This window comes from Cololabis saira, chromosome 3, assembly GCF_033807715.1.
Source record: "Cololabis saira isolate AMF1-May2022 chromosome 3, fColSai1.1, whole genome shotgun sequence".
Lineage (NCBI taxonomy): Eukaryota > Metazoa > Chordata > Actinopteri > Beloniformes > Belonidae > Cololabis > Cololabis saira.
The window spans coordinates 11,747,588-11,761,374 of NC_084589.1; the positions used below are offsets into that span (position 1 = coordinate 11,747,588).

Here is a 13,787-nt window from a genome sequence, read left to right on the forward strand (position 1 = left end):
CTTTGACTTCCCTATTAGTATTTGTGCACCCGTGTTTCTCTGCCACTGCTCAGCCTGTTTACACTCCACCACACTATTTTTATCTCCACTTTTTCCTGACTTCTTCACCAGCAACAGTGTACAAAACCATTTCTTTTAGCCAGGGACTTCTCTTTTCTCCGTGCTTCTGTTTATAGTCTGGTTTTTTTCATTCATGCTATCCTCCCCTGCTGTGCTTCTATTTTCATGAATGCTGTGAGAAATAATTAGAGCACCATGCACGGTGCCGTCTGCTGCCGCACTCCCACTTCCCCGCATCACCGGAGCCCCGGCTGTAATCCGCCAGCTCGGGATTCCTCACAACTTTGAGCCGTCGGCATTGACCGAAAAGTTAAGATTAATACGTGATGGCAGTCTGAACGTCACTCCCGTGGACAGAGCTGCCTTTTTTTTTTTTTCACTTGTGAACACGGAGTTGAAACCAATTTCTCTGAAGAGTTTCTCATCTTCCATGAGGATGGGGGAGAAGATGTCAGAGGAGTCATGACTCCTGCTTCAAGTGGTAGTGGCGTGAAGGACCTCAAACACCCCTGACAAGAGCACATGTAACATTTCTGGTTAAAAATAGTCTTAAAAAAAGAGAAATACTTCTTGGTAACTTAACTAAATTGCCACTTCATATATTTTACACATAAATGTCAGTTGACTTGTCACGGAGAGAATGAGTCATCCTGTAAAAATACAGTTGCAGCCGAGGAAGAGCTCTCTGAGAAAATAACCCCTTGTGATGCCATCAGGTTTGTGGGCGGAAACTTTGAGACGTTGAAAGTCACAGACCTTTCTACCGATGGAGTTTGCATGCAGTGTTTTTGCAGCACTAACATTTATTGTTTCATGACCTCGGCCGTGTAATTAACTAGCAAATGCAAAGCAACACTGTTGTCTTTCAAGTGAATTATTGCAGTGGCATCAAACTGAATGGGATCTACAGTTGTATATAGTGGAAATACTGTTTTGATTGTTTGTCTTCAGATATGGGAAACGCCTAACCTGAGTCTCACCGAGCCCCTGACATCCAGGAGGAGTTTAAAGGTAAGTCTGCTGCAATACTGCTCCATTTCTGGAAGAAATACAGAGAAAGGATGTGGATGCATGCAGATGAATGTCTGTTTTGGCGGTGAGCCCATTTGGCCTCCAAATCCATGCTTTTCATAATTATATATATTTTTTTTAAACAGCTGGAACATTTATTGAGGTTGGCAACTATTATGATGATAAAAAGAAAAAAGTCTATATAACAACAGCTACTATACCCTGGTTGTTAAGAGTTGTCTCAAAGTGCCAGTGGCTAAAAACCAACAAAACCTGTGACAGAGCAAAGCAACGACCATACTCGTATCAAACACTGGCCAGGCATCCTAGTTCTTTTCCTTGATACAAAGATTTTTTCCTGGTTGACTGAGATTGATGTTTGCCCCCAGTTTGGTAGCGGTGACTCTGAGTTTTCTGGCTCCTCCCACCTGTTGCTCCATTGCTAACAGCAGCGGGGACGCCACAACCACAACTGGGGTTTCAGTACCGGCTCATTTTCTTTGCCACCAGCGGAACGAGTTGCTAGATTACACTCTTCCTAAAAGCCTGCTGGGAGCGTAGCAAACACATCTGGCTCAGACAGGAAGACTTAAAGTGCTGGAACTCGTTGGGATTTGAAAGCAACACATAGGAACGTTTACAGTGTTTGGTACTTTGGGTCCCTCTGTGCAGTGGACGTTAGGTTGCTTTTACAACATTGTAAGATTTACTCTTGTCCTTTGGTTTATTGCTCTCTTATATATTTATTTATTTATTTTCCATAATTACTTTCTTGAGTCTCTGCCAAGATGTCCACTGTGGCTCTGTGAGCTTGCATCCTCGTTGCGGATGCGTGACATTGGGTTGCCAAATGATGCAGTTTTGCCACCAGGCGAACAACACAACGTTGTTTTTGGCTGGTTTTTGCCTCTAGCAGGGACAGAAGATAACACCACACACAATTAAGCAAATATTTCTTCAGATGAAATTAAAGCTACTGTTTCAACATGAACAAAAGTTATTTGCTCTGCTTTGAAGACTTGTTCCTGTCCTGTCATCCAACACAGACACGAGAGCTGCTTCCAACAATCGCTCCGTATCAATGATAGCTATGGATGGTTTTGAGGCCACGTTTACACATAGCCGGGTATTTACAAAAACTGATATTTCCCCCTCTACGTTTTGAAAAATATCCTCGTTTACATGAACCCGCATGAATACGTTGTTAAGGTTGCTATGAGCATCCAAACCTCCAGGGGGCAGTGTAACGAGAAGCATAAAGTCCTGCTAGCCAATCAGAATCCTGGAAAAAAACGTCAACAAATGACACGTGTGAAGCCTGACTAATATGGTTCCGCGTTAAATCGACGGCGTAGCCTACGTACGGTGCGCGTCGCCGCGTACGCTACGCCGTAGGCTCTGCGTTTGTGTAACGCGGAACCATAAATCAGCCTTGACTGCCAGTTACTTCCAAGACGGAACGAGAGTCTTTCGTTTGGAGTGACAGAGAAGTGGAGTTACTTTTAAGTGTGACTTTAGAATATAAAACAGGTAAAATACAAGAAAATATTGACGGTGGCCAAACAAATTGTAAACACAGGTCGCACACATGATGCTGGTGACATTTCTGTTGCATAATGTGACGTTCTGAAGCCTAAATCTCTGTTTCCCTCCGTTTACAAGCAAACGTGAAAACTGAGTTTTTGAAAATCTCCACTTTGGCCGGAGTTTTTAGAAATGATCGTTTTTGGTGACTTTGAGCTTTGTTTTCGTGTAAACGAACGGCCAAAACGCATGAAAACACCACCGTTTTTGCTCCCTGTAAACGGGGCCTAAATATTTCTAAATTTTGTCTGTCAAATGTGACAATCAACAATCAACAGGAGTCATTAGTTGCAGAACATGTTGTTCCTTTAGACTTTTTCTGGCATTAAATCCTAACAAATGAGTGTCTGTTCCACAGTTACATCAGACGGATGTACAGAAGTCCTCGTTGAGAAGACAACCATCTACTGGGAAGAACATTCCTGAAACGCAGCCCGTCAGGAGGGAGGCGGATGGGGGGAGCCGGTCCTCACCATCACATGTCGCCAAGGATGTTGCCATGGCGAAGGTGCGACTGTCAGACTCTTCAGATGCAGCAGATGAAGGGACTGCGAGCAGGGATGCGGGTGGGATTGGAGCAGCGGGCGGGGGGGCTAAAGACACAGTCGTGAACCACAGTTAAATAAAGACTGCCGTGTTCCACGGTGCAGCAAGCCAATTGATCACAAATCAATTTGTGTACTGTATTTCAACTGTGTGGCCGCAGTGCCAGCAGAGGTTATTTATTGTGCATTCTTAGCTCTGCCTCAACAATCAATCCGTCTTCCACCTACAGAAACACACACAAACACATAAATCCTTGCTCAAAAACAAATAATTTCGGGATCAGGTCTCCGTGCTCATTCGCCTTCGGAAGTCGCAAAGGTTAGTCAGCGATACGTTTGTTTTTTTCCCCTTCAATGAAGGGTGAATTCAGCTCAGTGCAATAAGAAATGGATTACCCATTCATTAAGCGGGCTGTGTCACTCCTCATTGACTTGGACAAATAACAAATTAATTCCTAGCTCCCTAATTTCTCTCCATTCTCCACTGAATTTTCAATAACTTCAAATTACTGATCACAGTCAAGCGAGCTGCTTCAACTTTTTATCAGTTCATGAAAACTGTGCCACAACAGGGATGCTGTGCAGGAAATGCTCCCCGTTTCATCTGCACGCTCCCGTTACAACCACATTACAACAGTATGCAAACTGAAAGTAAGTGAAACGTTAGTATTAGGATATTAAAAACATGTTACAGAAATAAACACCTTGTTTTCATTACAGAATCATTCAGAACGTTTTATCCGCGCGTCACAATACGAAACTAAGATGATGGAATAGCATCTTTTTTTTTTCTTTTTCCCCCCCCCCATCAAGTGCAGGTCTGTCAGTGTTTTGTAAAGTACCAGTAGTGTATTGACAGGGCAGTATTGATGTTTCAATTAGAGCAGCGTTACATAGTGCTGCAGCATGGTAACACGGTGCGTCTCCTGCCATCTGCTCTGCCTCCGCGTCTGACGAACGAGGCACGTGGGGCTAATCGAGCCGCACATGAGCGATGGGACCGCGGAATCTGTCACACACACACACATATCCTATGTACACGTCCTTATGCAGAAAAATTGTTGGGGGTTGTGAGAGCTCCTCAGCCCTGCTGTTTAAACAGCCTACAGGAAGCCTGAGATTCCTCCCCTTGCTCCCCTCACATGTGCCACAGGAGCAGCCAGGAGGTTATTTTTCCGACAAGGAGTCAGGCTAAAGCACCAGATGCACGAGATGAAATTCTTCAAAAGCTCATCCGATGGAAAGACAAAAAAGGAAACTGCTTCTGCCAGGTTTTCTCGTGCTGGGACGGCCTGAAATAACAGTGTGCATTATGCCTGGCGTCACTGGCTGCCAAACCACACGAATCAAAGAGCTCATTGTGTGGATTACCTCGTTAATCTGCTGATGCCATTGAGCAGTACTGCAGGTGTTAATGTGCCAGTTTTTTTTTTTCTTTCTTTCTTTCTCTCTTCTTTTATTGGGGAGGTGTAGCATCAGGTTTGTAATCTGTTTTAAATGCTTTCTGGGGAATGACACACTGATAGTCTGCCAAGAGAGCTCTGCTATCGCGAAGAGCTCTCTGTTAATACGGCGCTGATGCCAGTGGGAACAAGCTGGTGAGCTACACGCCACTTGTTGAAATATATGACTGTATGAATAATGAAAGAGGAAGAGGGAAGTGATATTACTAAAGTGGCCCCACAATGACATCCATCAGAGAAATGCCACATTGCTCTTCCTCCCCTTCTCTTTCCCCGCCTGCAGAAACTCTGAGCTGTCTCGCTGTGGAGAAGCTGGTCAGAGTCGTCTGTGTACCTGCCTGAGCTCATAGACTCAATAGGTGAACTCTAAAGTAGAAAGAGAGAGAGAGACAGAAAGAAAGAGAGGTAATCCTTGCTTTTTTCTGCTCCCTGGGGTGGTCTCTTCATCCAGGGCCTCAAAGAGGGGACAGAATACACCTCCCTGCTACAATGGAGGGGACCCACAGGGGCTGTTGCTATTTGAGTGTGTGTGAGTGTGTGTGTTTGTGCGTGTGTGTGTGTGTGTGTGTGTGTGTGTGTGTGTGTGTGTGTGTGTGTGTGTGTGTGGTGGGGGTGCAGCTTTAAGCAGGCCTTTGAGTGGCCTAATTGCATTGGAATACAGCAGTCTGAGAGCTGGCTCAGATCACGGCGGGCTGCTGGAGGGGTTAGCGCCCGCGCCTCGACAGCCACACTCAGCAAAAGAGCCCGGCACAAAGCGCACAATTAATGCTCTCCCTCTCGTTAACTCTCTCCCCACTTTTTGTCCTCTCCTACTTTTCTCTCATTCTCTCCTTCTCACCCCCCCCCCCCCCCTCCTCCTCCTCCTCCTCCTCCTCCCCCCTGTATATCTCAGTCTCCTCTCCATCTCTTGTACGTCCCTCCCTCATAAGCGGCCGGCTCAGTATGTCGTCACTCGCCCACTGTATTAGTCCTCCCATGCAGCTTGTCAATCTCTCCATCTTTGATGCACACAACAATTACGGTAAGGATGAAAGGCGTGGGTCAGCCACCTCTATTATGTAAGACTTCAAACAGGCCGGGACGAGAACCACTGATATCTAACAGCTAATCTGAAATAGAGAAGAATTGGTGTCTGCTGCTGCATATAGTCCACAGTGAAACTGTGCACGGTACACATTTATAACTCAGGAAGATGAATGAAGAGAATGCTTCATGTATTTATATTTAAATACACTTGAAAAGACAGAAGTTGCATTCTGATTTCCTTGCTTTTGCATCTGCTCTGTCAGTGTGTTTGTAACCTTGTTTGTGCCTTCGGTTATACTCGTATCTATCAGACGCGGATCACATGATACATGGATCATTTCTGAAACAAATAGCCAGTAAATCAGTCATTTAGGTCATATTTAAGGGATATCTGTTCCAATTTACTGGCTCCAGTTACTCAGATGTGAATAATATGTGACCTGCATATTTGGGGGATTTGAATTATAAAGTGGACAAAAATAAAACATAGATGTATAATAGAAAAAGAAATCATGATCTGAATAATATTGTATTCAGTGAGATTACACCTACACCCTCACATTCCTGTAAAAACTGTGCATGTTATATTATCTTTTGAATTAGCTGTAAACAGTCCTTCAGTGGCTGAATAGTGTTCTAAACATTATACGTTTTAATTTGAAGGTTTGAGATGAAGTTACAGTATATTTTCCCTGCAATAGTTCGTTATTTACATGGGTTAATCAGCCTTTGCAGCTCACAGACTGATCACAACCTCTTTCCTGCAGACTTGGACCCAACTGTCCCAGTCTTTAAGATGAGACTGAGTGTGTGGAACAATCAGTAATTTTAAAAACACATCACACTTAACCATCCCCTCCTTTGATTTTCTCTATTACCCACGCCATGTCTTGATAAAATCTAATCATTTCCGCTCACAGGACCCTTTCTGGTGAGAAATTGGCAGAGGGATGTGAGCTGATGTATGGGGAGACAGTCGCCTAATTAGAGTGTTAGAAATTGAATCTTTACAGCACACGGGTCATATAATTATCCTACTGTTAATTTAACGCTCATATTCTCTTCTGTTCATTTTTATTCCCTTAAATGTAGTTTGGCAGCAGTCCTCGCTGCTCCGTGCTGGCTTTCCACGTATGAGAGGAGGCAGCATGGCCTCTATCACTGGCCCCTCCGAGTGATTGAATAACTGCAGACCCTGCAGTCCAAATAACAAGGCTCGCATCATTTATGCATTGTTAAGCCATGTAATTGAAACGAGCCATAGTTTGCATATTACACCATTAAAATAATGTGCTTTGCGTTTCTCCCAACACGACTATTTAAGCCTGTGTGGCGACATGGTAATTCCTTGAATTACAGCCTAATTACCACAATGTTCTTTTGATTTGGCCGATTTCAATGTTACGCCACAATAATGTTCAATATTACCAGAATGAATTACTGTGCCGTGCCTGGAAACTTTTCGTGGCGTGACTTAAATCCTGGTGGCTCTATGTGCTGTCAGCCGGATTCACATCTATAAAGGATTATTAGCCAATGAAATAAGATCCATTACAGGCCCAATCACTAATACTTTATTGAAGGGCTTGAGTGATACATGGAATATGAAGATTTTGCGAGTCCCTCTCTTGATCTTCACTGCCTGCTTTAAACCAATGAGTGCAAGCATCGCTGATGTAAACAGACCTTCAGAAAACATTACACCATAAGCCTACGCTTTAAAATAAATAATCAAACTTACATTGCCCATTTCAAGTGTTAGCAACTTTGAATAACATATTTGCAATTTTTGTACATTTGGGGTTTCTTATTTTGTCTTTAATTATTAAACATTGCTAATAATGTAATTGATATAGCTTTAAATGTATCCAAAGATAATTTTAATCAGATTTTTGTAACATAAGGGTATAATTATTCCCATTATAGCAACTAAAACAGCATCACAGCAAAGGAAGAAAGTTGTGGCTCAACTGAAATCAGCAGATGAATACAGTTGGTAATTAGCGCCTGCCCTTTTGTTACACACTTCTGCCTTGTTCACAGACCTCGGTCTTCACACTTGACATGTGTCCTTGTGTGAACTTTTTGAATAAATCAACATTGCTGGAATGATTAGTGAGCGGGAATATTTAATAAGCCAGACTTTTGCATTTTCAATGAACAGTTTGAATATTTTTGTGAAAGCATTTCTTTGATTGCTTTTTTTTTTTGTATTGCCTTTTAATTTTGCTCCAGGTCTGTTTTATTAAATGAAATATTTAATTACAGTTTCAGTCATTTGCATAGTAAAAAAAAAAAAATTGTGGATAGTGGAGAACTGTATTTGCTGATTTATAGGTTTAATTTGTCGTCAGTGTTTAATACTTTACGCTGGTGGGGTGAACTGTTGAATGCTGGAGATACTTGTGACGCTGTTAGATTGCAAATGTACTGTACAATAGAAATGATGAGTGCCTTTAAGAGAAACAAGGTGAAAACAGAAGTTAAGGAGCTGGAAATGATTCTGCCAAAAATGAATAAATGAAAATATTGAATTGAAGTTTTGAATTTTTTTCCTCCACACAGCTTGATCTATCTCTCTGGTGTGTGAGTGGGAGCTTTGAGGACGGACATAATCTCTCATCTTTTTCAGTTGTTGGAGGCTTTTCTTCCTCTCAGGGCCCTGCGCTCTTTACTCCTCCCTCCTTTATCCCTGTGAAGGCTTTGTCCCTACAGCAGCAGAGAGCCTTTCTAAATAGAGGCCTTTAGATAGTCCAGGAACGGGGGGCAGCAGCAGTGACGTGACTGCTGTTGTTTCATTTACCCCTCCCTATGGCAACCAGCAGCAGTCGGCCAGGAATGTCCCCTCTCTGGACAAAGTCCTGGTCCCTGAAGCTGACACTGGGAGGAACGACAGCTGGGATGGGATGGAAACCTGCCCTTCCTGCCCTGGACTGGACTGGAGGCCTGAGTTTGGACTTAATCCTTCTGTTCACTTCTGTCTATCTTCACTCTAGTGGATGATGAGCAGCCAGAGAAGCTTTTCACACACTATTAACTCTATAATAGCTCTCCAGAAGACCTGAAAATAATTTCCAATTCTCTTCTGGTGACGTAAACACTCTCAGGACTCTTACACAATACTCACATTTTCCCACATTTCCCTTTAAGTAATGCAAACAGCCTTTTTATACACACACGGATACCTTCAAACTGCAGTTGTTATATACTTTTTTTTATAATAATAATTAAAGAAAAATTCTATGTGAGAAAAACTACACCTCAATCTGGGGACCCTCCTTTTTTTATATGTAGCCACATCACCAACAGCCTGGTTTGGACCCAAACGTTGATCTGTATACTTAACATGTTATTACAAATATTAAATTAAATACATCTTTCAGACAGTAGAAACATTGACTGTAATTATAAGAGATATACAATAATCATCAGTCATTTACAAGATTATCTTACTTATAAGTAGCAGGAGAAATTACTTTGATTCCACAAGTCGGTAAGGGATCACAAATTTTAAAAGAAACTTTTGAATACGTATTGTATGTCTACGTGAAATAAAAGTGTCTGTTCCAGTTCGTTTTTAATCTAATGATGCTATATATATATATATATATATATAAACCCCTCTGTAATAACCCATTTCAACTTGCATGTGCTATAGGCTTTTTCCCTTTATCAGCTATTTCAATCAAGAAATATTATACATTATAGATTTATTGATTGGCATCGTGAATATATGAGATGTAATTTCATTACTACTTTTATTTGGATATTAATTTAAGAGAATAATTGTATATACAGTACATATTTGTGGTATGTAATGATCCCAGTGAGAATTGATGCTGTACATTCATGTTTTCTTTCATTCATTAATAGGCAACATTGCAAAAACAATATAGCGGTATTAAGATGGATGCATTTACAAAGAAATAGACTACTGCAGCACTAAAAACATTAAGCCAGGGTTTCTTTCAGATATCAGGCTGTTTACCTATCATATACAAGCGGATCACATGAATATGCCACTGTGAAATCTGCAACCTCGCTGTCTTTGTTCCACTAACACAAATGAAATGTCTAATCCAATCAGGCTGGTGCACACATATTTCCAGTAAACACATTTAATGTGCAACTTCAGTTAACAATAACCCCAAAAAATGTAAGTTCAAGCCAAATAAACTGCTCTTTATCCATAACAACAGAAAGGGAAATCCTCAGCTGGAACTTGACTAACTGCAGTCTGAGTCTGGATCAAACCTGATTAGTAAAGTAAATCAACTGTATCTTACAGTTGAACTGCTGATCCCGGTGCTCCTTCTCCCCGTGCTGCACTCCAGCTATCCGCTTCCAGCAAAAGCCTCAACTCGCACCTCTCCTGCAGAGAGGGTAGTGTTTGTGGAGGCTCCCGCGCAGCCAATCGCCGCGCCGTTGCCCCTGGCAACCACGTCCATCATCTCCCCCCGTCCAATGGGAGGCGGATGCGAGGCGGAGTCCAGGTGCACCTCGGCCGTCCACTTGGCAGAGCGCCTGGGAGCCGCCTATGTGGCAGGAGCGGCTCTGTCAAATGCGAGGTTCCTTTAACCAGAGCGACCAGTCCGGCTCCGGGAGTCATGGCGACCGCAGCGTCTAACCACTACAGCATCCTCACCTCCAGCGCATCCATCGTGCACTCGGAGCCCGGCAGCATGCAGCAAGCCACGGCGTACCGGGACGCGCAGAGCCTGTTGCAGGGCGACTACCCGCTGCAAAGCAACAGCCACACGCTCAGCCACGCGCACCAGTGGATCACGGCGCTGTCCCAGCACGGAGACGCGGCCCCGTGGGCGACCAGCGCGCTGGCCGCGGAGCAGGACATCAAGCCCTCCGTGCAGGGCGCCAGGGACGACAGCATGCACAGCTCCAGCAACAACCTGCAGCAGCAGCAGCAGCAGCACCAGCCGCGGCCGCCGCCGCACCTGCAGGTGCACCAGACGCACGGGAACCACCACGACGCGCGGGCGTGGAGGACGACCACGGCGCACATCAACGGCCAGAGCCTCGTCTACTCGCAGCCGGGCTTCGTCGGCGTGAACGGGCTGCTGGCCGGCGGGCCGGGGGGGCCGGGGGGGCTGCAGCACCACCACAGCAGCCTGCAGCGGGACGAGGAGCACCACAGCCCGCACCTGAGCGAGCACGGACACCCGGCGCAGACCCAGCAGCACCAGCAGCAGCACCAGCACCGCGGACAGAGCCACCACCACGACCACTCGGACGAGGACACGCCGACCTCCGACGACCTGGAGCAGTTCGCCAAGCAGTTCAAGCAGCGCCGGATCAAGCTGGGCTTCACGCAGGCGGACGTGGGGCTCGCCCTGGGGACCCTGTACGGAAATGTCTTTTCCCAGACCACGATATGCAGGTTCGAGGCCCTGCAGCTCAGCTTCAAGAACATGTGCAAGCTGAAGCCTCTGTTGAACAAGTGGCTGGAGGAGGCGGACTCCACGTCGGGCAGCCCCACCAGCCTGGACAAGATAGCGGCGCAGGGGAGGAAACGGAAAAAACGGACCTCCATCGAGGTGAGCGTAAAGGGAGCTCTGGAGAGCCATTTTTTGAAGTGCCCTAAGCCGGCGGCGTCGGAAATAATCGGCCTGGCGGACAGTCTACACCTGGAAAAAGAAGTGGTGCGGGTTTGGTTTTGTAACAGGAGACAGAAGGAGAAGCGCATGACGCCCCCCGGAGGAGCGCTGCCGGGCGGGGAGGACGTGTACGGGGACACGCCGCCGCACCACGGGGTCCAGACGCCGGTCCAGTGAAACCCCATGCCGCCTGGCTTATCCTCCTTTATTTATCCCCAAGGTTATATATAAATCACTGGACTATGAGACACAGATCTAGTGAGTGTTTTATGTATAATAGATTGCAGTGAGTACTAACGCAACATCTGCAGTGAATATCCGAATAAACGGAACATGAGGAAAGGGGAGTACGGGACATTTTTCTGAAGGAACAGAAGCCTGTTTGTGTTCTCCGAGGATACAAGCCCAGCACTGTGACCCCCCCCCTATACCCCCTCTCCAGTCGACGCGGTTTTAAGGTGTAGCCCCCCTATTGTGTGCTGAAATTACACTTGACGTGGAAAAGAAGAGCGTTAGGGGAAGTAAGGTGTCAATTCGCCACTTTTATATCAAATCCAACATTTTGATTTTGTTTTATTTTATTTTGTCGCAACAAAAAAAGGCGTTAGAGTTGATGTCCAGCGGTGATGGATGAGTGAGTGTCAGTGGGGACCAGAGCGAGGCTGGAGCCCCGTCCAGTCCGGCCGAGCAGCGGCTCAGTCCCGTTAGTCTGGTCCAGGCCCTCCGGTCCTGTTATCCTCTGAGGACTGATGGCCTTTATTTATGAACTATTATTATTATTATCATTATTATTATTATCATCATTATTATTATTATTATTACACGTGAAGCGCGTGGTTGATAAATCCGCTGCTCCATAAACAGAAAGTCTATTTTTCACACAGCAGCAGTTTAATAATGATCTCCTGCTCCAGGAGGGATCCGCGCCGACTGATTGGACTACATGGCACTTTCCCACAACAAAGATGGGCTCGAGATTGTCTCTACAAAATAAGATGGCAGCAGCTCCCTCAGAACATTTTGGATCCACTTGTGTAAATACTGTATAATTTGAAAAGTCACTCATTCATACTTCTTTTTAATTTGCTATCTTCACTGGAGCACTTTTTGTTTTCTTTTGGACTGGTGTTTTCTACAATAAGCAGGTTATGTTTCTGAATCCAGCCTCCACGATTATCCGGCCCATTGCGTTGTATTTATGTGCTTTTGTTGCAATGAGGGGAATTTTTTTCTGCAGCGTTTTTTTTTTCTTCATTTCTTTTCCTCATATTCAAATCAGTTGAATTTGTCTAAAATTTCGACTTTTTTTTATCCTTCCAGCGTCTGCCCTGAAACGATTGTTTTCCCAAACAAAAACGGCTGCTTTAAAGACTCATTTCAGACCAATTGATGATGTAGAGAATTATCCAGAAATATCCAGAAATGTCTATTGATTAATGTTTTTGTTGCGAGAAATAATAATAATGATACGGCCTTTATATTCTTTTTTTCTGAAAAACATTTAAGTTACGTTCCCAAAAATAACAGCATCAGATCAAAATTATTATTATTCATGTTATTATTATAATTATCATTATCATTAATTATCATTATTATTATTATCATTATTATTATTATCTCGTCGTTGCTTTTAATTTCAGCCATTTTACTTCATCCGTGTTGCTTTATTGTGGAGGGAAGTTGCTCGTAGAAAATGTTATTTTATTTCCAGGGTTTTCTTGATGAGATTGTAATTTATTCTGTAATGATTTTTATAGATGGGACAAAGGGCGAGAAGATATAAATATATGTGAAATGAGACCGAGGGAGGCTTTTGTGTTGTAGGGAGAAAAGGGAAAGCGAGATATGTTTTATTTCGCTGCAGCGGGATTGCCACAGCTTGGAGAGTCACAGCTAGATGTACATAAGCTGTACGTGTTTTATCAGCACAGTAGCTTTCTTTTTGTTTTATGCAAAGATACATATCCAGGGATTTGTTTCTTTCCCTCCGTCCCCACGTCCCCCTTCTGCTTTATGTTTCTCTTACAAAGAAAACGACCATCATCTCTAAAATTTTCCTCGGTAGCTTTAATGACTCGATGAGAATTTACTGGAAGTTCAAGTTGTGGGATGTAGACTTGTAGCAATCCAGCTCTGTTTTTTTTTCTTTTTCTTTTCTTTTTTTTTGTTAATTGCCTGTTTATGTTTCGGGGGCGGGTGTAGGCTTTGTCATCTTCACTGGATGAACTTGGGGTAGATTTAAGCAGAGGTGATAAACGCCTGCAGGGTTTCATCACTTGACCACATGAACAACGGACTTGCACATTTTTCAATAACGGGGTTGATATTAAACAGCTTTTTACAAACGTCCAGTCTAAATGTTTGTTTGTTTAAAAAAAAATACTCAATCTGTATGTATGTGTGTGCATGAGTGTGTATATATATATATATATATATATATATATATATATATATATATATATATATATATATATATATATATATAT

The 13,787-nt window shown here is 43.7% G+C and overlaps 1 protein-coding gene across 1 annotated transcript; it reads left to right on the forward strand.

Moving 5' to 3' along the window:
• The first annotated feature begins 10,201 nt into the window (after positions 1-10,201).
• Positions 10,202-13,615, forward strand: pou3f2b (POU class 3 homeobox 2b). The gene has a single exon (XM_061718207.1). It carries the CDS (start codon positions 10,297-10,299, stop codon positions 11,476-11,478), a length of 1,182 nt encoding a protein of 393 aa, XP_061574191.1. The 5' UTR covers positions 10,202-10,296; the 3' UTR covers positions 11,479-13,615.
• The last annotated feature ends 172 nt before the right edge of the window (positions 13,616-13,787 follow it).

What these genes read in the sequence shown, in the direction of transcription:
- pou3f2b (XM_061718207.1), top strand. Translation starts at nt 10,297, where the DNA reads ATGGCGACCGCAGCGTCTAACCACTACAGCATCCTCACCTCCAGCGCA.